We start from the raw sequence: 22,724 nt of genomic DNA on the forward strand, positions 1-22,724 counted from the left end.
TATGGACAAGCAAATTATCAATAAATTATAGTTTTAAAGAAAAATAGAAATTCAAAAATAAAATTATCAAACAATATACATTACATATGAAATTTGCATTTATTGAAAAGCCTAGAATCTTACAAATATAAAAGATTTAATTTTATCGCGCAAAGCAAAACTTATTCCAGATACTTATTATCATTTTCATAAAAACTTAAAAATATCTGAAATTGATAATACTTATAACAAATACTAATAAAATAATAATAATTATAAAAAACTATGAAGATGGTGATTAATTTATATAATAAAATTAGACTTATTATTTATTTATTTTCAAAGACATAGGTAGCATAATATTATTAAACATAAGGCCATGATAATTATTCATTAATAATTTAAAGTTCAATACTGCCATAATTGGATATATGACACAAAAATAAACATAGCTTAAATTCAATACTGCCATATTTTGGTATGTCTGAAAATCAATTTCTGTATGCTATACAGCCACATATCAAAATATGATAGTCTTGCATTTACTTAAAAAATTGTAAAAGGCCATAATAAGTCTGACTTTTTGGGTTCAAGGGAATATTTTATTATATTTGAAAAAGTCACAATATAAAGTATGTTTAAAGTGCCTATTGTAATTTTTAGTTTCAAATGCATAGGTGAAGAACTTTTTGCAAACATCACCATTGTAAAAGTGTACGAACGTGTACCTCAATTCTTTTATAATATTAATTCGCAAAAGAATTGTTATTAAAACAAACTTACCTTAAATATCAATTATTTTGGGCTTTGTTAGAGTCTGCGACGTGTATGCACTCCGACGCTGAAATGGAAACGCATCAGATACTGCTGAATTGAAGTCTAAAAATAATGTGACTTATGAAAAAAAAGATTAAACGGAAAACAGGATGTTTTTCGTTCATGTTTACTTTGCTATCTAATTGAAATGTTAGAATCTTTAATAGACTGCGTCCTCCGCAACGACTTTGACAATCGCCATGGATTATATTGTACTAAATCAATAAGAGAAATCCATAGATACCTAGGTATATAATATTATAATACTACTTTTATATCAACGATGCCCTTGTATACACTGTTTATTGCAGGGCATTATCTATAACATTATGTATAACAAAATAAAGTACCTTGGTATTATTTTAATTATTTTTTTTAAATTTATTTATTTATTATCGATTAAGAATATTTAAGATGGTGTTTAAATGTTAGAAGCACATGCATATTTTTACTAAAATATATTTCTTTATGAACTATTAAATAAATGTGATTACTGCTTTTTAAAGTTAAAATTAAGTTAAACAGTATACACATTAATCTTCCGTACCGACCATGTCGAGCGACAGCTAGTTAGTAAAATTCCAAGTCAAAAGGTTTCTCCGAATACGAAACTAATAATTAATTACAAATTTGTTATTTATTATTATTAATTAATTATCTACGGCAAAAGCCACCAATATGCCAATCATAGCTTCTTTTGTTTCTTTCAGTTATTTTAGGTGTCGAATTTGTATATTATGTTAATAAAAAAATTTTAATTTAAATGATAAGAAAATCTGGAATACGCATTTCGGACTAAATGAGTTATTGCATGGTTTTTATAGGTATAAAATTTTTATGTCAGACATGTCTGTTGCAATAGTCAGTTTCACTACTGAAATCTTGCCAAATATAATATGGTAGTGAATTCTTTTAGATTCTGAACGGAGTGATGAATGTATTGATTTTAGAATGATGTGTGTTTTTATTTATTTTTTTTTTTTTGTGTTACATTAATCAATATTACAGACGACAGTATTTCAGCAGAAACTTATTAAAGCCGAATTTATACGAATAAGCGTTATCATAATCATTTTTTTTAAATTCATTAAATAGTGATACTGCGATAGCTAATATTGTATATTATTTTACATACATTATACCCTAGAACAAATTATACATAATATATTAATATATTAATTAGTAGGTATATAATAATATTTTATTGTAGGTGTAATATAATTAGATATAAATATATTATGTTCAACACTTCAACAACCTTTTTGAAAATAAAAACGGTGCACTGGCGTTATTAATAATACTTGATGGAAGTAGGTACTAACAATTATAATGACCACACAGAAAACTGACATTCTTTTTATCAACTATCAAGAACAAATTAAGGAATACTTATAAGTTATAATACAAATTACAAAGCAAAAAAGATTTATTTTGTAGGTATATAATTGTTGCTAAAACTAGACAGCTCTAAAAGCTTAACAGTTAAGACTAACAATGCTGCAGAGCGTGCATGGTCCTCTAGGCTAGCATTTATTTAAACTATAAGTTATATAAGTATATAGTAATATGCTATATCAATCTCTGTTAATAATATATAGGTAATGAGGCAGGGATCCAACAATTCACCTTTGCAAAAATATATTGTTTTCAATTTTTAATCAATAATATCTGTCCTTGTATTTTATTTGAATGTACCTATCTATAGTTTTTACTCACTCAGTCTTATATTATATTCCTGGACCTAATAATGAATGTTTTTATCTATATTTTTCTATACAACAACAAATTATTAATATCAAATATCCAATAGTTTATATAGCTATACTAATATCTATAGATAAACCTCATTACCTACTGATTAGTGTAAATGTGTAATGTATTATCAATATGAATATTAAAATTTCTTTAAATTAGAAATTATTCATTATAAAGATTATGCTTTACGAATGCTATTTCTGTAATGTATAGAATATAGATTTTCTACTTCTAAAATTGAATTTATTGTGGCATGATACACTACTATGTTTTCCATAAGCTTTGTTTCAAATAGCTATAGAGAAAATTTGAAGCGTCATTATAGGAAAATGTTTTGAGCGTTTGATTTTTAAATTTTTATGAAATCGCGTAATGATAACGATTTATCCTTAACCAGATATATGTATATCTATGATAATATAAGGTAGTATGAATTATGCTAACTACATGCAATGTTTTTGGAAAAATTGATTAACCATGCCTATGCAAAATGCGTCCTAATTGAAAAATAAAATATTTGTTTCAAAATAGAATAATATATGACAATATTTAAATATAATATATCCTAGACTGACAAATCATCTCCTTTCAGAATCGTTTTTCGTATATACAATGATACCTATCATTGCATTCAAATCTAACCTACCCTAGTCAGAGGTCCACCCCACCCCCTAATGTACAGCAGAGTGACATCCACTTACCCGCTTTTTTTTTTTGATTCTTGAAAAATATTTGCCTATGGGCGCCAATCCCTCCTTCTTTTATTTCTAATGATTAAACTGTTGTACATTAAATTAGCAATTTTCGCAATTGTTTGGCGTCATCACAGTGGAAATTAGTTTGACTCTGTTTGACAACACTTTTTTTACATACGACAATTTGGACTTAGACCATGGTTTGGATATTCTGCGGTCCAGCGTGTCGTCATCGTCACGCAAAAAGTAATGTATAACAATTTTACATTACTCGCAATAATAGTTAGGCGTGTGATGCCAGATTGATTATGTCAGCGGTCGGACGTCGTCATGAATTCATGATCACGTGAAAAGTAACCTATAACAAATTCTTATTAACTGCATTAGTACGGCGTTTACCACATGGTTTGGATTGTCAGCTGTTCGACGTCGTCATCGTCATGCAAAAAGTAACCTATAACAAATTCTTATTAACTGCATTAGTACGGCGTTTACCACATGGTTTGGATTGTCAGCTGTTCGACGTCGTCATCGTCATGCAAAAAGTAACCTATAACAAATTCTTATTAACTGCATTAGTACGGCGTTTACCACATGGTTTGGATTGTCAGCTGTTCGACGTCGTCATCGTCATGCAAAAAGTAATGTATAACAAATTCGCGTTACTTGCAATATTACGGCTTCGTCACAGTGGTAATTAGTTTGACTCTGTTCGAACGATACTCTTTTTGCCTACGAAAATTCGCACAAACCGTATAGTTTTGATCATCAGTGGTTTGATATCATCATGGTAACGTGATATGTAACCTATAACAAATTGGCGGTACCTCGCTTAAGACGATTTCCCGGCTAATACGCTCATTTTTACGAGTCCCTTGATTTTGACAACATTTAACATGTAATCAACTCTGGATAATACGCTCTATGTTCCTGGATAAGACGCTCGTCTTGTTAATGATGTTAATAGGATGATACAACACAGATTCTTCCAGTAACAAATGCACTCGATCATGTTAATGAGCTAAGAAGATTAATTGCATATTTTGACAATGCTTACGAAATGTTATAGCATCTTAATAAAATCGAAAACTTCTTGTATTCAAAAAACATAAAAAATGTGAAACAAAGAAAGATAGATGAATTTTTTAAATAGGTAATATAAAGTAATATTTAATATAAATGTAATAATTCACTGTGCTAAGTAAAAAATAAAATTTATTGTTCCCGCGTAATACGATTTCCCGCTTAAGACGCTATTTTTAACTGGTCCCCCGAAGAGCGTCTTAAACGGGTTCTATACTGTTTTTGTATTTGGTTTGTTTCACGTTAGCCTATTACTAATAACTTAAGTCGAACCCTCTCCCATTAATAATCTATACCTATTACCTACGCCCCTGATCGCGCGAAAAGGAATGTACAAAAAATTCGCGTTACTTGCAATAGTACGGCTTCATTCCAGTGATGATTAGTTTGACTCTGTTCGACTGACGCTCTTTTTGCCTACGAAAATTCACACGAACCGTATGGTGTTGATTATCAGTGGTTCGACATCGTCATCGTCACGCGAAATAAAACACTTGACAAATTAGCGTTACTCACAATAGTTGAGCGTGCGCCGTATGATTGCTTATTTCAGCAGTCCGATGTCGTTATGATTACTCGAAAATTAATGGTATACAAAAAATTCGAGTTATTCCCAATAGTACGTGGACCACCGCATGGTTTGGATATTCAAGCGGACTGAAGCAGTAGTCATCGTCACGCGAAAAGCATTATATAATTAAAATTTCATTATTGGCAATAGTATACGGCGTCAAACGCATGGTTTGGGCTGTCAGCGGTCCGACGTCGTCATCGCCACGCAAAAAGTAATGTTAATAAATTTCGCGTTACTCTTAATAGTTCGGCATTCGAGATGTGATCGATTGTGTCAGCGGTTGGACGCTGTTACGGTCACTCGAAATGTAACCTACAACAAATTGGCGTTACCCACAATAGTTAAGCTTTGCGGTGTGTTTAATTGTGTCAGCGGTTCGACGTCGTCATCGTCGCGTAAAAATGAATGAACAACAATAATTTCGCGTTACTCCCAACAGTTCATCGTGCAAGGCGTGATTGATTACGTCAGAGGTCAGACGTCGTCATGGTCATGCAAAAAGTAACCTTTAACAAATTCGTATTAATCGCAATAGTACGGCGTCAACCGCGTGGTTTTGATTATCAGTGGTTCGACATCGTTATTGTAAACTTAATTTACAGATTGTGTGTTTTTAAAATAAAGTTTAAAAAAAAAATAATTTAAAAAAGTCATAATCTTTGCGAGTATTTAAGTTTTTAGTATCAAATGCATAGGTAAAGAACTCTGCAAAAATCACCATTGAAAAAGTGTTTGAACGTCTACATAATTTTTTTACAATTTAATAATCCGCAAAAGAATAGGTATGAAAACAAACTTACCTTAAATATCAAATATTTCGGGTTTTGTTGGAGTCTGCTATACGTGTATATGCACTCCGACGGTGACACCGAAATGCATCAGATACTGCTGTATTAAAGTCTTTATATTATGTGATCTATGAAAAACTAAAAGTTTACAAAAAGCAGGATGTTTTTCGTTCATTACTGTTTTGCTACCTATCTAATTGAAATGTTAGAATCTTTAATCGACTTTGGCAATCGCCATCATATATTATTACATTAAATCAGTTAGATTAATCCACAGATATTCAACAAATTCACGTTACTCGCAATTGTTCGGCGTGTGCGCAGTGATTAACGATGTCCTCGGTCCGACTTCGTAATCTTCACGCGAAAAGTAACGAATAACAAATTAGAGTTACTCGCTATCTTTCGGCGTGCACTTTGAGATTATAATTATGTCAACGGTCCGACGCCGTCATGGCAACGCGAAAAGTAACCTATAACAAATTCACGTTACTCTCAATAGGTCAGCGTACACGCTGTGATTAATTATGTCAGAGGTCAGACGTCGTCTTAATTACGCGAAAAGTAACCTATAACAAATTCACGTTACTCTCAATAGATCAGCGTGCACGCTGTGATTAATTATGTCAGAGGTCAGACGTCGTCTTAATTACGCGAAAAGTAACCTATAACAAATTCAAGTTACTCGAAATTTTAGGCATGCGCGCAGTGTTAAATTATTATGATTCCCATTCGAACGATACGTTTTTTCGCCTACGACCGGTCGCACTAACCGTATAATGGTTTCGATTATCAGCGGTCGGACGTTGTCATCATCACGCGAAAAGTAACCAAGAACAATTTAGAGTTATTCGCAATAGCTAGTAGGCGTACGCGCAGTGTTTAATTATGTCAGCGGTCCGACGTCGTCATCGTCACGCGAAAAGTAACCTATAACATACTTTCGTTACTCATAATAGTTCGGCGTGCGCACTGTGATTAATGATCATGTAAGCGGTAGGACGTCGTCATGATCACGCCAAAAGTAATATAATCATCCAACATTCATCCAATAAAATTCCAGGTAATCCACCCAGGCGTCTGAAAAGGAACTGGTGTAGGGATCTATACTCTCTCCTTAATTCACTTTTCACGGGGTGCCGTCACTGGGAGACTTCCCCTTCCTGCCAATCAATCACCATCACATTCACTTATTGTATAACTGTAAATACAGATTGTAAATATAATGTTTTTCCCTTAATTTTTAGTTTGTTTTTCTCAATTATTTAGAAAAGTATTAAGCGTTTTTTACTTTTGACCACCCAAAGTACCAACTAGATTCACTTTCTGATCGAACGAGGTACTGAAGTCAAAAATCGAAGCATTTTTACTGCCCCAAAACGTGATGACTAGGGCTGGGATTTCGATGCACTTAGCATTGTTTTTCAAAGCTTACTGTGCAATGCTCATCTTGTCACAAATTTGTTTTATGTACATTTGAATAAGAATAAGAAAGTTTATTTTGCATTTTTTAGTTTTTAGGTCATTTTCTTAATTTTTTAGGGCATTTTAGAGTTTTTGGAGCATTTTTTGAGTTTTTGGAAACCAAGTGCATGAATTTGAAATTTTATTTTAAGATTTTTACACCAACATGGTTTTTAAATAAATATAACAGATTATAAGTAGGTACTCGTAATTCGTATTATATTATCGGTTTGTCGCCATTATCGGAGTATTATCGAGTAACCTCTACCCGCATTTCCTGTTAAATAATCTTAAATCGGTAAAATCGACGTCCGATGATATCGTTCGACGTTCAGTACGAGTTTTATCGTGGTTAACACCGTTTTATTACTTATTACCGATTTATTACCGTTTAATTTTTTAAGGGCATTTTCGGGTTTTTTTAGGGCATTATTTAGAGTTTTTAGGTCATAAAAGCATTTTTTTTAGGACATTTTTCGGGGATTTTTAGGGCATTAAAATCCCAGCCCTAGTGATGACAGACACAAAAAATAAAATAAAATAAAATAAAAACACACATCATGGTAAAATCAATACATTCATCGCTCCGCTCAGAATCTAAAACAAGGTTATTTGCAACTACCTATGTGAATTTTAGTATACATTAAGTTATTTATATTGAACAAACTATAATAAAATTCAATTTGATGGCGTAAATTTGAAAATAAATAATACAATTTCTAAGCAGTTTCAATTTTTGGAATTTTCAAAATAATCGTTTAGTATAATAATATTTGTTTTCAAAAAAATATTAAAATTTAATAAATATTAACCACCAGTTGCGCTTTACGTTTTCAATATTATTTTGAGTTAATACAACATATATCGATTGTTAGTCAGATATAGGTAATAATATTTGTTATATATTAGTACTAATACGCTACTACTTGGAAATCAAATATGATTTATTAAATTTAAATCAATATTGTAAATGTATAAGCACTATAAACATTTACAGTCAAATATTTGGACAGTGGCGTAACCAGGATTTTTCAATGAGGGGACGGGGGTTTACGGTTTAGGTATATACAACAGGTAGGTATACATAAAACAAATTATTTGAAATTGTATTGTACTTCATTATTTACATTTTGTTAGATAAAAGGTATTTGAGTTAGGTTACATATATACTCAAGCTATCTATGATAAATTGATAAATTAAAGGCCAAGAACATTCAAAAATCGATTGAATTTATTTTTTTGCATATTAGAACTACCGATTTTAAAATTAAAATTGTATTTTATTAAAGAATATGATGTTATTCATGATTGTATGCCATAGTTGTTCAAATTGAGCTTTTAATTGACATTTTTCAAAAACTTGAGTTTTTATAACTAAAATACTAAATAGAAAATATTTTGCATTATTATCTTTGATTTGTACATTTTTTTAATTTTTTTTTAACGAAAAGACACAATTACATACATTATTATCAGGGCTGTGAATTTAATGCACTTAAAAACTATTAAATATGCATGCATATATGCACTAAAATCTGACAAAATATGCTCTAAAAATTCTTAAAAGATGCAAAAAAACTACAAAAATTAAACTTATTTAAATTTTTTTCATTAGTATAATTTTTTTATTAATTTTAGTTTAAATATTAGTATTTTTACTTCTATATAGGTATGAGTATAATATGAGTTATTGATCTTAACTAGTCTTGGTCTTCGTCGAGTTGATATCAGTAAATTAATTTAATCTCGACTTCAATAGTACAATAGTCAATAATATTACTCGTTAAATACCCGAGTAAAAATGGAATAATTTCGATAAAACTATAAAAGTTATAGTTTATACTATAAGATTGACAGAGAAAATGTAAATATTAGGAAAAAAAAGCATTTAAACAAAAAAATTATTAAAACATTCATTTATATGCCCTATCCCATGAAATATGCAAAATAAAATTTGGTATTTGAACTACAAATAAGTCAAAACAAATTTTGGCCGAATCCATTTTTTTATAAAGTGTAGCAAAAAAAACATGCAAATGCATTTAATTAACAGCCCTGATTATTATTATTGAAAATAACATTTTCGATTATCTATCTCCTTTAAACAAAGCTATTGTGTTGGAGTTTCTCAAATTTAAATTTAAACTAGAATTAGTAATAAAATAAATATCATTAGTAACCATTAAAATTTAAAAAAAATATTTTTGAAGAATATCCGAATAAGCATAACTAATCTCCATGTTTTTTAAAAAAAATTGGCCCATACCAAAAATAATACATTCTTATAAAAGTCAGAGAGCGTTTTAAATGTTTGAATTTTTATTCTATTATTATTCTATAAATTTACAATATTTGTTGTTTTGTTATAAACTAAATACAAAAAAACGTGTTAATATAGAGACTTAAAGTTCAGCTATCTCTAATACAATTTGTATTTATTATTACTATCTACACAAAATACAATTTTTCAAAATATTTTAACTTATTTTAAGCTATTTATACTTTGAACCTCTAAACACTATTCTACAGAACGTCATCACGATTCACGAAACACGACGGATTGTTTTGACTTAAGAACGAACGGGAAAAACAGACACAAACTACTTTGACCTTGGCGATACAAATACATATTACTACACCAAAGAACACAACTACGACGTGTCTTCGTATGTCACTATATCATCATAGTCGCTACGTCGTTCTGTCAGATATCTGATGCGACGACGCCAGAACAACAGAGATGTCGTCACACGGGAGATAAAAATAATATAGTCCATAAGTAGGTTAATCGAACGGGACTATTACAAATCAAGTGCAGCTGCGTACCTACTGACTGGCTACTGTACATATAAATTATAATACAGTACAAATAATTATATTTTATGCTTAAACGCAATTAAAAATAATGCTGTCGTACTTGTAATCTTCGCGAAAATCTATTTACTATGCTAATGACGCACTAGTAAGATCCTACATTATTTAGTTTTATATTTTCAACTCACACGTCATCCGTCAGCAATCAGCATCACAGCGTTTTAATAAAATACGAACCGTTTGGATTATTATGTCATTTTTTACTATGCATTGATATTAACAGTCGTTGTAGAAGTATTTGTCAAATTTAAAAAATATCTTCTTCAAGCTTTTAATTTTAATGCATTGCTTGCATATTTTGGTACTATTTATGTTGATTCAGTTATGGTAACCATGGACAAAATTAAAAACTGTATAATATACAGATAGGTACCTATATTTATTTTTTGTATGGTCTGCCTGGTCTGGCGAAATTTCAAAATGACCTGCTAAAAATCTTGCGAACTTAATAAATCTAAAATTACACCCCTGTCCATTGACTATCTCGAAAGGTAAAATATTTTATTAAGTTTTAAAATTTTCAATAGATACAATGTTTATTTAGTTTATTTATTATTTATTATTTAGTTTATTTATTATTTTCATATTTAAATCATTAAGTAACAATATTATTATAATATTATTGTCTAAGTCCATGAGTAATACAATATAATCTGTTATTTTTACCTATTTTAATTACGGTTATCAGTAGGTAATATTTTATTATTTAATATATATCTTGGTGTTTGGTAATGTACGTTTTACATAATATACAAAGCTGATATTTTGAACAAAATATAATGAGGAGATTCAGGGTTGGATTTAGGTATGTGGTAGCCACTGGGCGGAATGCATTGTGGGTGCCTCTTACATATAAATAAGAAAATATATTTTTTTACTTATTAAATAACATTTATTATCATATTTAGTATACTACTCGTACTATAGTAGTAACAATTTAACTACTTATTTAATAAAAAATAATTATAAAAACAATCAAATCAAGTATATAACTATAGTATAAGTAATATCGTCATAATATTAGGTGTAAGTAATTAAATAAAGAATAATAAAAATAATAATGTCAGATAATTAAAATAAAATGCCTGGAACTTTTCTTAATTTCATTTGTACAAACTTATCAATAACGTTTTGAAAATCAACACCGATTACGGATGGCATAAAACCTATCTATTCTAAATAATTCTTAGATACCGTTCATTGTCAAAAAACGCGAATACATTTATCATTATAGTTAGTAAAATTAAATCTTTTAAATGTCCAAATAATGTTCAATATTATTTAATTGCATATGACGTGTAAATATAAGTATTTAATATAAATAAAATATTTTTTCTGTATCTTAATTTAAATATCATAACATTAGTGGGCCCCTGAATTTGTGGGGGCCCCTGGGCTGCAGCCCACTCAGCCCTCCCCTAAATCCGGCCCTAAGGAGATTCCTTCACGATAGTATTTATATCCGGAATGTCCACTAAATGCAGAGAAGTAAAGATCACGTTGGTAAAATATAACTGATTATAGGTAATATAACAATTTATTTTTGTTGTTATGAAAAATTGTCTTTTTAATAAGTCAGCATCCCTAGTAGCATCCCTGTAATTTAGAATTCTTTCTTAATATTAGTGAGTTTAAAAAAAAATAATAAACGGGCCTCTAAGTAAGTTTGCTCCCTGAACTAATAATAGCCATCTGCTATACAACATACCTACCAAGAAAATGCTGCCCTAGAACCGAGGCACAGGCCACAGACAACAGGCCTGTGTTGCCTCGTTGCCTGTACCTTGCGGCTTGCGCCGGCGCCTGGCATAGGCCGCTGCAGTGACAGCAACAGAAATAACTGCCCGACATGCACGGTAATAAGTCGCTAGTCTATTTAATTGACTACAATTTAATTTACAATGAAATCCGTAAGTTGACTTAAATGAATTGTGGGACCTGCGATTTAAAACCATCACAAGTATAATGTTATAATAAACTAAGACAAATATTAATTTATATTAGATTGTCTCAATGAATTTTTGATACTTATTAATCCCTATAGATTTTCCAATACCTCCGGTTTTCTAACTAATCACTGAATATTTAAAGACATTGTAACTTACAATGATTTCAAATAATTATTAAATACATTTAAGATTTAAATAAACATTCGACGGGAAGACAAGACTTTCGCAGTAAAATGATCTCCTGGTTCCAATAGTTACATATTAAATGATGAACATATGAAGCCATACTGGCTTAATCAACAACAAGAAACATCTATCTATTCTATCTACCTACCTAATATATTTCTGGTCCAACAGTGATACACGTGTATGTATTATTAATACAATGAACGTAGTTGCTATAATTGCTACGTAAATGCGTGTATAATATGTTATGTTTGTTAAGCCCTTTGTAGTAAATGTAAAAGCGTGTTGAGGTAAACTGTTTAGTGTCTTTTAATTTACTTACTCTAACGACAAACAGGATTTTATATTCCTAGTTGTCATCAAAGGCGATTTCAGAAATATAAGCTAATGGGGAGGAGGGCGAAATCAAAAACATCTGATGCAGCACTGAGCACAATAGTAATATAAATTTTTTTACAAGTGATAAAACAATTAATTTTAACTGTCATAACGTTGTGGCATGCTCCCCCTCCCCCGTGTACCCCAACGTGGAAGCCATTGTTAGTCATGCTCACTCTCTTGTACAGAGGTTCAGGTATATTATGTCGGTGCTACAACGTTATTAATTGATAGTTGTAGATTTTAAGTCAAAGTCATTATTGTAGATTAAAAAAAGTGGTGGTATAAAGCGCAGTACTTAGGTCATGCACATCTAAATCTGTATATCATTATTATTTACTATCATTCTGACATTTCATAAGTAAGTAACAGTTTATACTTTATAATGTACTTGTCACTTGCACACCAATACACCATACTATAAATTGCGTAGGTACTATGTAGGTACTGCGCAGTAGACGTGTGCGAGTTTTTCCCTATTCGATTTCGCGCGCGTGCATCGCTGCCGACTCGGATTTCCCTCTGATGTTTGGATGGTTGGTAGCACTGTCGCTACGATGGGCGGAGGTCGGGAATCGAACTTCCGCTTGCCCTCCTGTCCATCCAAATCGTTTCGCGCATTCACCGCGCGCGCCGACAACAACACTGCGGCCTCGTCCTTCAGTGGGCCCGTCCGTAACATTCTGGGTCGTCGTTTCGACTGGAATTTTTTTTTTAAACTCGTTTTTTTCCTTTTAACTTTTTTCCCAGTCGTCAATCGTCGGAGCTGGAATTCTACACATTTCCGTCGGTCCGTCGCGCTTCGCGTTCCCCGGACAGACAGGCGTGCGTGACCAGCCCAACGGCGGCAGCAGATCTCGTCTCGGGGGCCGGACAAATACACACGGTAGGACCTGCAGCTGTACTACGTCGTCGTCAACGTCTTACCGTCACGTTCTAGGTGAGTTTTCCGACGCCTGATTGTTATTATAACGATAAGTTGATTAACCCGCAAACGTCAAATGTCCGCATTTGGCCCTAGCCGTGAAATGGTTCTGAGGAATGTCGAAGGTGTGCATTATCGATGGTGTGGTGATAGTGGTCTGACGTACGAGCGCGCGCATCTCGGTACCGCCGCGGGCCCAATATGGCCACCACCTGCATTGCGCGCGATGGGTTCGCGCCATTTTAACAGCACCGTCGCTACTTTCGTTTATCAGTTCGAGAACCTCTCTACTTTCTAATGAATCTGATCAAAGTTTGGAGTCTGTTGCTAAAATCATAAGTCAACCGTGACCAAATAGACCGTTCACTTAAATCTCTATCCAACAACTGAGCCTACAACTCTCAAACAAACATTGATAAGATTTTTAAGACCCACTTGATAGACGACTTTTTTTTATTTTTATTTAGGCGTTAAGTCTTGTGTTCTCGCTATTTGGACCAGAACATTGAGTTGAATTTAAGTTTGTTTTTTCATAGATAGATTTATTTATATTATATTTTAGTGATCGTTGTCCTTTGCAGACCGCAGGAACATAATATTATTACGAGCATAATATTATATTATAATATAGCATATAAGTGTATTACTTGATAAGCCATAAATACCTAATGAAGAGTTATAAATTGTATGGCACTTAAAATAAATACAATTCTGTCACGAGTAAAAGTCTATTGTAATTGTTTTCTTTATTTCCCATTGGTACCTATTGAAAATTATGAATACAAAAACTGTATTTTAAACTTTTCTCTTTTAAAATTCATTTTTACCTACCTAAACTATAAATTTCAATTCTTAAGACTAGTTAGAATTAGGTAATTGTTTATTCAATAAATTTGATTGTAGGCTTGTCTAACTAGTAGTTACTATTTAGATGTGTATCATCTAGATTTCATAATTTTTTTTCTTATTCTAGTGGATTTAAATATAAGTTTTATCTGTGTTGTTTCTACAAAAAATTTAACTTTCTGTTGTTCTGTCATACCTTCAAATATGTTGATTGATTTTCTCAATAAGTAGTCTGTTTGTTAAGGAATCTACTGACAACAAATTAATTTTTAATTTATGTGTTAAGTGTAGAGTACACATTGTATATATCTCAATTTTAATATAGACCTGAATATAGGTATCAACCTTAAATTATCTCTTTCCTATATTATATTTCATGTATTAAATTTAAAAAACCTGAAACTGTACCTATGTTGTAAATATTAATTTTTCTATATTAAAATTAAACACACATTAGATATTGTAAATAATTTTCCTTTTATGAATAATAATAACAAACAATTGATAAGTTAATGTATTATGTAATAGTGTACTTGTTGTAATGTAATTACTTATATTAATATAAAGTTCATATTATTAAAGTATTTACTCATTAATATTTTATTGTATGTTCTATGTATAATTCAAATTAATTACTCTAATTATATAGGACACATTTTGGAATCTGTTATTATATTTTTTCATTATTCCAAAGTCTCAAATTGTTTTGTTATCTAATCTAAATATTACTGACATTGTGTTCAAAATATGTTATGTCTATTGTGGGCTTTGATTATAAAATGTTCTTATGAGCTCTAAATATTTTTGTCTAAAAAGTTAAATTAAAATGTCAAACTGATCAGACCATTTCTAGTCATAATAATTAGGTAATAACTTAAATAACTAATACTGAATACATGTTAGATAACACAAATCATATAAAACAAGATTACTGCCTAGAGTTGTATTTTATTTATTATTGTTTAGTTAGGTACTTACCTAAATTAATTTTAATATTATCTAAATTGTATCCAGAATTGTTGTATTTAATATTAGGCACTTATTTAAGTACCTTTCAGCTATACAAATTATTTTTATGAGTAGGAAATTGGAATGGGTTATATTATTATTATTTATTCTATCGGTAGTATGGTAGTTGTTGATTTAGCCATTTTCTTGTTTAGTGTGTCAGGATGCTTGAATAGGTACCACAAAAGTGTTTTTTACTTTTTGGAATTTCCTACTATCATTTATTTTTAAATTATTATTATATATTGTTTAAAAATTGTAATTTAATTCAGGAGATCATATAAATTAGGGTGTTCATTATTTTTTCTACTTACCTACCTAAATATTAACCCCTATATTAACTGTTGAATCTTTAACTGCACACTATTATTTAAACATTTATAATTATTAAGTAATAATCAATTATTTTAATATTAGATTAATTGATACATGTATATAGTATATTTGATTATTAAAATATTTAGATATTCCAAAAATAATCTGAATTTAATATTAAAGGTCGGAAATTGCCATTTTAAGGTATAAAGCTGTATATAGCTGTATATAAAAAAAATTGAAAAACAGAATGTAATGCTGTAATAACTAAATTAAGCAACTAATTATATCTATAAATATATTTCTTATACTTATATTTTGTTACTACTATATGTCTATATATTTTATATTTATTTTGTTAGTTTACATTGTTGGTAAAATTATTTTATTTTTATTTTTAGTATTCATAACAAGCCTCCTGAATATTCATCAAATAGGAAGACAGAAAACGATTGAAAAAAAAAAATGAATTCCAATACACTTTATTAAACGCTGTTCGCTGCATTCAGCGACCAACAGAATTGTAATACGTAAGTACCTTCTACCTATTAATCTGTCTAGTCTATTATTATCTATGTAAAATCAACTTTCAACATAGATGCCAATAAATGTTCAATTAACGGATAAAACGTTAATGATTTATCAATAGGTGTAATATTTAAATATTTTACGCATCATAATTTCAGTTATTAATATAAAATATCAGGTTTCTGTCATTTCAAAGAATATAATATGTAGACATTTCTATTTGCAACCATTTTTAAAGAGTTTTAAAAACACTTGTGCAAATATGATTTGGTATTTGGTTTTGGCATGCATGTATGTTATTTGGCCTTAATTTTAACTGTACTAAGTTAAAACATATATTTGGTATTAGTGTTTAAATTAAGTTAAGCATTGTCCTTACCAATAAAGCATTAGTAATTTAATATTTATTAAAACTAAATTATGGTATAGTCACCTTACTAGAAAATCATAATACATATAGTTACTATTTAAATTATATTTGGTATCATAATTTTTTCTTTCCTTTTAAAAGTAGAAACTCAATTTTTTTAGTTTATTGAAAATGTAACCAATTAAAATTAAATTGAATAAAAATCAATACATATATAGGAGAAATATAACTCAAGTTGTAGACTAAGTAGGTACTACTAGATGTTAATGATGTTAATTTATAGCTACTTGTTCAAGTAGTCCCTATTTTATTTTTTTAACTACTTTAAAAAAAATGTTATCACTAAATTTGTTTTTAATATAAGTTAATATACCTAGTATGTACAACAGTAAAATACACAGCACGATAACTATTGTTTTTGTTTTTTTTTCAGCCAGAGGAAACCAAAAATGCTCCACTAAGCATCTATCCCTTCTTTAAAAAGATGGGATATTCAACTACAAACTCATCAGCTCAATAAATAATCTTTTTGGCTGTTTTGTACTTTTTTTTATTTAGTATAACTTACAACTTAATTTTTTTATTCATACTCCAATACATTTTAAAATAAAATAATTTTATTTGAAAACTGAAATTACCAGGTAAATTAATTTAAATATAATTAAATGATACATTATCATTATTTTTATAATAATATATCATTTTTTACAGTCAGAAAAACATCAAAAGTATGTCCCATAGTCATTTTTTAACCAAAGAAAACTTCCCTAGCTTTTGTAAGAAGTTGTCTGAACTTGAGTGGACAATGGATTCAACATGTACAGAAAAACCTGAATCTTCATCTCCTGCTTATTCTTTTTTGCCAACGGCCCGGAATGTACCTAAAACTGATTATCATCCTAAAGAATCTTATCAACGTTTTTTAATTGATTCTAATGAAGACAACACTTTAATTGAAAAATATCTTAAACAAGAATGTGACACTTATAAGTTGTTTAGTGGTCCACCCATTAATCCTCCGTTATTTACTGATGAAGGACGTGGTTCTAGTATTGAAGATTCTCCAAAATCATTTTCATATTTTTCAAAAACAAATTGCTCTTACATGGATAAAAGTATTTGGGCACAAGATTCTGGTAATGATAGCTGGCCTGATGCTTTTTTGCCACTGGATATTAAAGAAGAAACCACATGGAAAGAATTGAATACTGATACCAAAAAGGAGCCAATGTCATGGGCAGTTATTCAGCGTCCAGCCAAAGAAGATAAATTCAAACCCATTAATCAATTGGTCGATGCTGGTGCAGCAGTTTTTCCAGATGGCTCACAATTTGAAATCGATCTATCTTATGAAGCATTTGACGCTGTTGAAGTTGAAGGGAAATTATACATTGGTAAAGATGAATTTAGACGGACAGATGATGGATTGTTGTATAAAGTCTGTAATCAAGATAAAGGTAAATTATTTTTTAATTTCTAGTAGTTACTAAATTAAAATATATTCTATAATAAAACATTTATTGAATTTAGGTACTCAAACAGATAATTGGGACGATGATGAAAATGTTTTAGTAACACGTACTGCTAGACGACATTACCATTTTCCAATATTCCAGAATTGGCACACATCTCAATCAGGCGATAATCAAGATCTGCTTAGTGACTTTTGTAATCCACAACGTGCACGTGAAGTCAGAGGTATCATAGATGATAGACCTCAAATGATAGATATGCTTCGTAACATTATGGGTATGCAACATATATGGGATAAGCCAACTTTGTACAATGAAATTGATGCTTATCCAGAACAAAACTTGTACATACCAACAACATGCAATGAACTGGCTGCTACCTACACAATGTAAGGTGAATTATTATATTTTCAATGTAATTATCTAAAAACATTGGTTTTTATTATTAGATTGCAGTCAGATAGTGGTTCAGAAAGTTCAGATGATATAGACAATAATTGTGGTACACTATTCCGTTATTCGCGAACTTAAAAAAGGCATAATTAATTTTGGAAATTGCAAGATTAAATCAACACTGTTATATTTTGTTTTGCCGTGCACCGTTTGTGTTTTTTGTCGAGACATATTAGACTCATTAAGGTTAGGTTATACATATTTTTTCTTTGGGACAAAAAACTATAATATTTTAAATTTGTATGATCTATAACATATAGTTTTGGTCAGTAAGTTATTTGTTTAAAATTGTATTTAAAAACAAAATAAAAAAAAGAACAAAACGTCAAAAACCCTTAAAAAAAAAAAAAAAATATTTAATATAGGTATATATTATTTATATATATAATAAACATACAATAATAATATATATTTATATCTTATGGATAGACCTAAGGCTCTAAAATATAACCTTATGGATTATTTTCTTAGCTTAAAGAAATTATCCCATTTAAATAATTTGCTTTGATTAATGATGTATTTCATTTTAATGTGTTCAAAACTGTCAAGACATTTTAAGAATTAATCATTTTAATTAGCCAATGGTAGCAATATTTTGTTATTAATTAATTTTATTTTGAAGTAAAAAGATTATAAAATTCCAAAACGGAGAATTACCCAAAGTTGAATCTAACAAGTTATTAAGAGTTAGATTAGGTGTCTGAGAGAAGTACATACTCTATTCAAAAGTGAGGAACTGGACAAACTTCTCTGGATTTTTTTGGGAGACTATTTTGGTGAATTAAATGTATTTTAAATTACTTGACGTTAAAAGTTTTATATCTTATTTGATTAAAACATACCTAAAATTATTTTAAATTGATAAATATTGTGGGTCATATTAAGTTTTAAAATATATATTCATTCTTGGAGTTTATAACCAATCAGTTATCACCATTCATATTAAAATAATTTTTCTTTTGAATCTGTAAGTCCTAGCCATAAGTTGGTCCAGTTCAGTTAGAAGATATCAAAAAGATGGGTCCTGATTTTTTTTAAATATGGCGCCCAAAAATTTATTTGACACTAGTATATATATTATATACTCACACACATACATATATGTATTTTTTTTAGTTTAAAGTGAAATAAAAGTTATTTTTTCTAATGAAACAGCCCGAAAACCGTTTTCGGCCCTGATTTTTAATAAAAAAGCGCCTTGAGTTTTATTTAACACTAACCAATTTTTTTTATTATTTTTTTTTGTTTATTACACTCAGTTAACCAAAGTGCCTTTTAGAAACATGTATAAAATTTGAATTTTTCATTTTGCTGAGGGGGTCAATGACTGATTCAATCGCTCTTTTGTTTATCGGTTATTAATTATTATGTAACTGAATTAAAGCCGATAAATACACGAATAAAATATCAAAAGACGCGCACCCCCTTTTAATTAATATTTATGTATGTATTATAATTCATATACACCGATACCCACATAATATACATAAATATTTTTTCTTATTGCTTCTATATGTATGTAAGTATATTATACACATATACATTTATAATTTTTTTACAAGGCCGAAAGAATATTGTTCTTGTGCTTTTGTTTTGTTAAAGTTGTTATTTATTTTAAAATGTTTTTAATACATCTCACAAGGGATGGAGCACAAAATTTTAAGGAAATTTGCTTTTGTTATTTTATACTCTACCTTGATTTGTCTTGACAGTTAAGAACAAATATTATGTTTATCAAGTTTGAATGAATCTGTATAGTATGTAAACAAAAGTACTTAAAAGGTTGTAAGACCTTTTTAGGTAATTAGTAATATATATATATATATATATGTATGTATGTATATTTATATATATACACAAAATGTAGGTTCATATTTTAGTATGTGAATTTAAAGAGTTTTATTTCAAAAAGAATTAAGTGGAAAGTTTTAGGGCATTAAAAAGAAATGGGACAAAATGAAATCACAATTTATAGAAAAATGTATATGTACAATTTTTTTTTTTAATTTGTCTTACAAATTGCAAGTATCATATGAATTATTTCACTTGAATGGCACCGTTCAAGTATTTAAAAGAAAAGAGTTTTATGAATTATTTTTTAAAATTTGTAAAATTAAAAAAAAATTTTATTTATTAAACAATGGTGATGTACACCACAGTACCTCAGAAGTCTGAGTTCTTTTAGGTAGCTCGGGTAAACTCACTGTTTTTTATGTGAATATAAAGTCTTAATACTATATTGTATAAATGTGATTAAAATAATCAACTTTACTATCCAAATTGAATATCACAACAGCTTCTAAATTTATATTCTTATTTTATTTGTAACAATTTTAATTTTATAAATAAATGGTATTTGATTCTTACAAGAAATATCATTTTATGCAATTTTTAATTAAAATTTTGTTTTATCCTTATCAGTGAATATTATTTTAACTTTGTTCTAATGTTGAGGTAACAATATATATTATCAATATGAATTTTTAAAATACATTATATCTTATTAAAAAAATAAATAGTTATTCAAATATTTAAATTACCAATATCAAACGTACTCTTAATTTCAAAGTCCATATGTTCGACATTTTTAATTTAAGATCTTAAATATATGGTTTATATAATCATAAAAATATTTCATTTTTTGAAGGTTAAAAAAATGTGAGAAATGTATCATCCATATTCAAATATCTTGACTTAAACATTTTATTTTTTAAGTTTTTTTAAAAAACATTCTAATAAGTATACAATTGATATTATTCTAGTTTCTAAATTCATTTAGTTAGATAATCTGTTTTTTTATTTTTAGTTGTTGTTTAATACTAAATGTTATCATATTGTAGAATATTTATCACTTGACAAACCTTGTAAAAAACGACTCCCATCAGTTCTTATGATTAAAATATAAAATTATGCCAATTGTAAATTTTGTATTCCAATGAAATTCATTTTTAGAACTCTGCAAAGAAAAAAAAAATTTTCAAAAAATGTAATCTTATTTGGTTAACAATTTTTTTTACAATTACAATTACTATACTATAACTTAAATTTAAAAATATTTTATTTAATAATAAAATAATAACTAAGAGGAATGTAATAGCTAAATTGACTTAATATTTTATTATAATTGAAATATTACACTATGATGATGAATACCTATATAATATTTATAATACAAGTTTGATATATCCTCTATAATGTATCTAGTCCAAAACATAAAATTATAATTGTATGTTTTAATTTAATTTTTATATATATATATAAAAAAAAAAATAGTAAATAATAGAAACTAATTTAATGTAATCTCCCTGATTTTAATATTATGATATTATGTACAGTTAAATTACAAAACTTGAAAACTTGAAAAAGGTTTAAATATTTAAATCAAACATTTAATTTTTAATTTTAGAATATTAAATTGTATTGTAATTATCTAACAATCTAATTTTTGAATAAAGTATATAGGATATATTACATAATATATTAACATTTCAAGTGTAATCCTCCCTTGTGCACTTGAATTTATATGTGAGCTATGTCTTTGCCTGTTTATTTATTGTATTGTACTCCAGGTTTATTTTCCAATATAAAGTAATTTTTCCTTTTCATCATATAACATTTGCTACAAATTTAAAGTAAGAATACTATATTATATTATAAAAATCATGTTTTTGGCGAATTAGGTGCATTTTTTGTTTTCAATCGTGTATTTGATAGGCATAAATATGATTTGTTTTTTGTTCAATCATGATTAATAATTTAAAAAGAAATTGACTATTGCAATTTTGATTTTAAGTTAATATGAATATATATGATGTAATCGGTTTTTAGTAATCTAATTTAGACATTTTAATTTACACTTGATATTTAATATTTATTTTTAAATGTTCAAAGTAAATATTAATATTATTATTGCATGTATAAAACATTAATATAATATATTGTACTCTATATTATTTATAATGTTAGTTGGTTGGACAATGGATATGAGACAAATGATAATGTTTTAATAATGTAGTCAGAAAATTGATTTAATAAAGTAACTATGAGCGGAGTATTATTATTTATGTTAATATTATTATATTATTTCAGTATACCCTCTGAGATCAGTTTGTGTGACAACATTATGGTAACATGATTCCAACAGATAAATCTGAATTTACCCAGTATTTTAAATTTTAAAACAAATATTATTGTTCTGTAGAGATTAGAAGATATGCTTAATATCTTGTTGTGAATTTGTGATGTATAGCTTGTAATTTTGTAAGG

At 28.6% G+C, this 22,724-nt stretch overlaps 1 protein-coding gene across 1 annotated transcript; it reads left to right on the plus strand.

Moving 5' to 3' along the window:
• Positions 1-13,167: 13,167 nt before the first annotated feature.
• Positions 13,168-22,512, plus strand: LOC107167397 (uncharacterized). The gene is made up of 6 exons (XM_015516422.2): positions 13,168-13,481; positions 16,037-16,165; positions 16,967-17,174; positions 17,245-17,990; positions 18,064-18,394; positions 18,455-22,512. Exons 4-6 carry the CDS (start codon positions 17,264-17,266, stop codon positions 18,534-18,536), a joined length of 1,140 nt encoding a protein of 379 aa, XP_015371908.1. The 5' UTR covers positions 13,168-13,481; positions 16,037-16,165; positions 16,967-17,174; positions 17,245-17,263; the 3' UTR covers positions 18,537-22,512.
• The last annotated feature ends 212 nt before the right edge of the window (positions 22,513-22,724 follow it).

The sequence above is a fragment of the Diuraphis noxia genome, unplaced genomic scaffold (genome assembly GCF_037042655.1).
Source record: "Diuraphis noxia isolate RWA-SAM2 unplaced genomic scaffold, SU_Dnox_SAM2 contig0004, whole genome shotgun sequence".
In the NCBI taxonomy this organism is placed as follows: Eukaryota; Metazoa; Arthropoda; class Insecta; order Hemiptera; family Aphididae; genus Diuraphis; species Diuraphis noxia.

What these genes read in the sequence shown, in the direction of transcription:
- LOC107167397 (XM_015516422.2), top strand. Translation starts at nt 17,264, where the DNA reads ATGTCCCATAGTCATTTTTTAACCAAAGAAAACTTCCCTAGCTTTTGT. An exon ending in AGTCTGTAATCAAGATAAAG is followed by an intron (nt 17,991 to 18,063) that starts GTAAATTATTTT and finishes TATTGAATTTAG; the next exon opens with GTACTCAAACAGATAATTGG. An exon ending in CTGGCTGCTACCTACACAAT is followed by an intron (nt 18,395 to 18,454) that starts GTAAGGTGAATT and finishes TTTTATTATTAG; the next exon opens with ATTGCAGTCAGATAGTGGTT.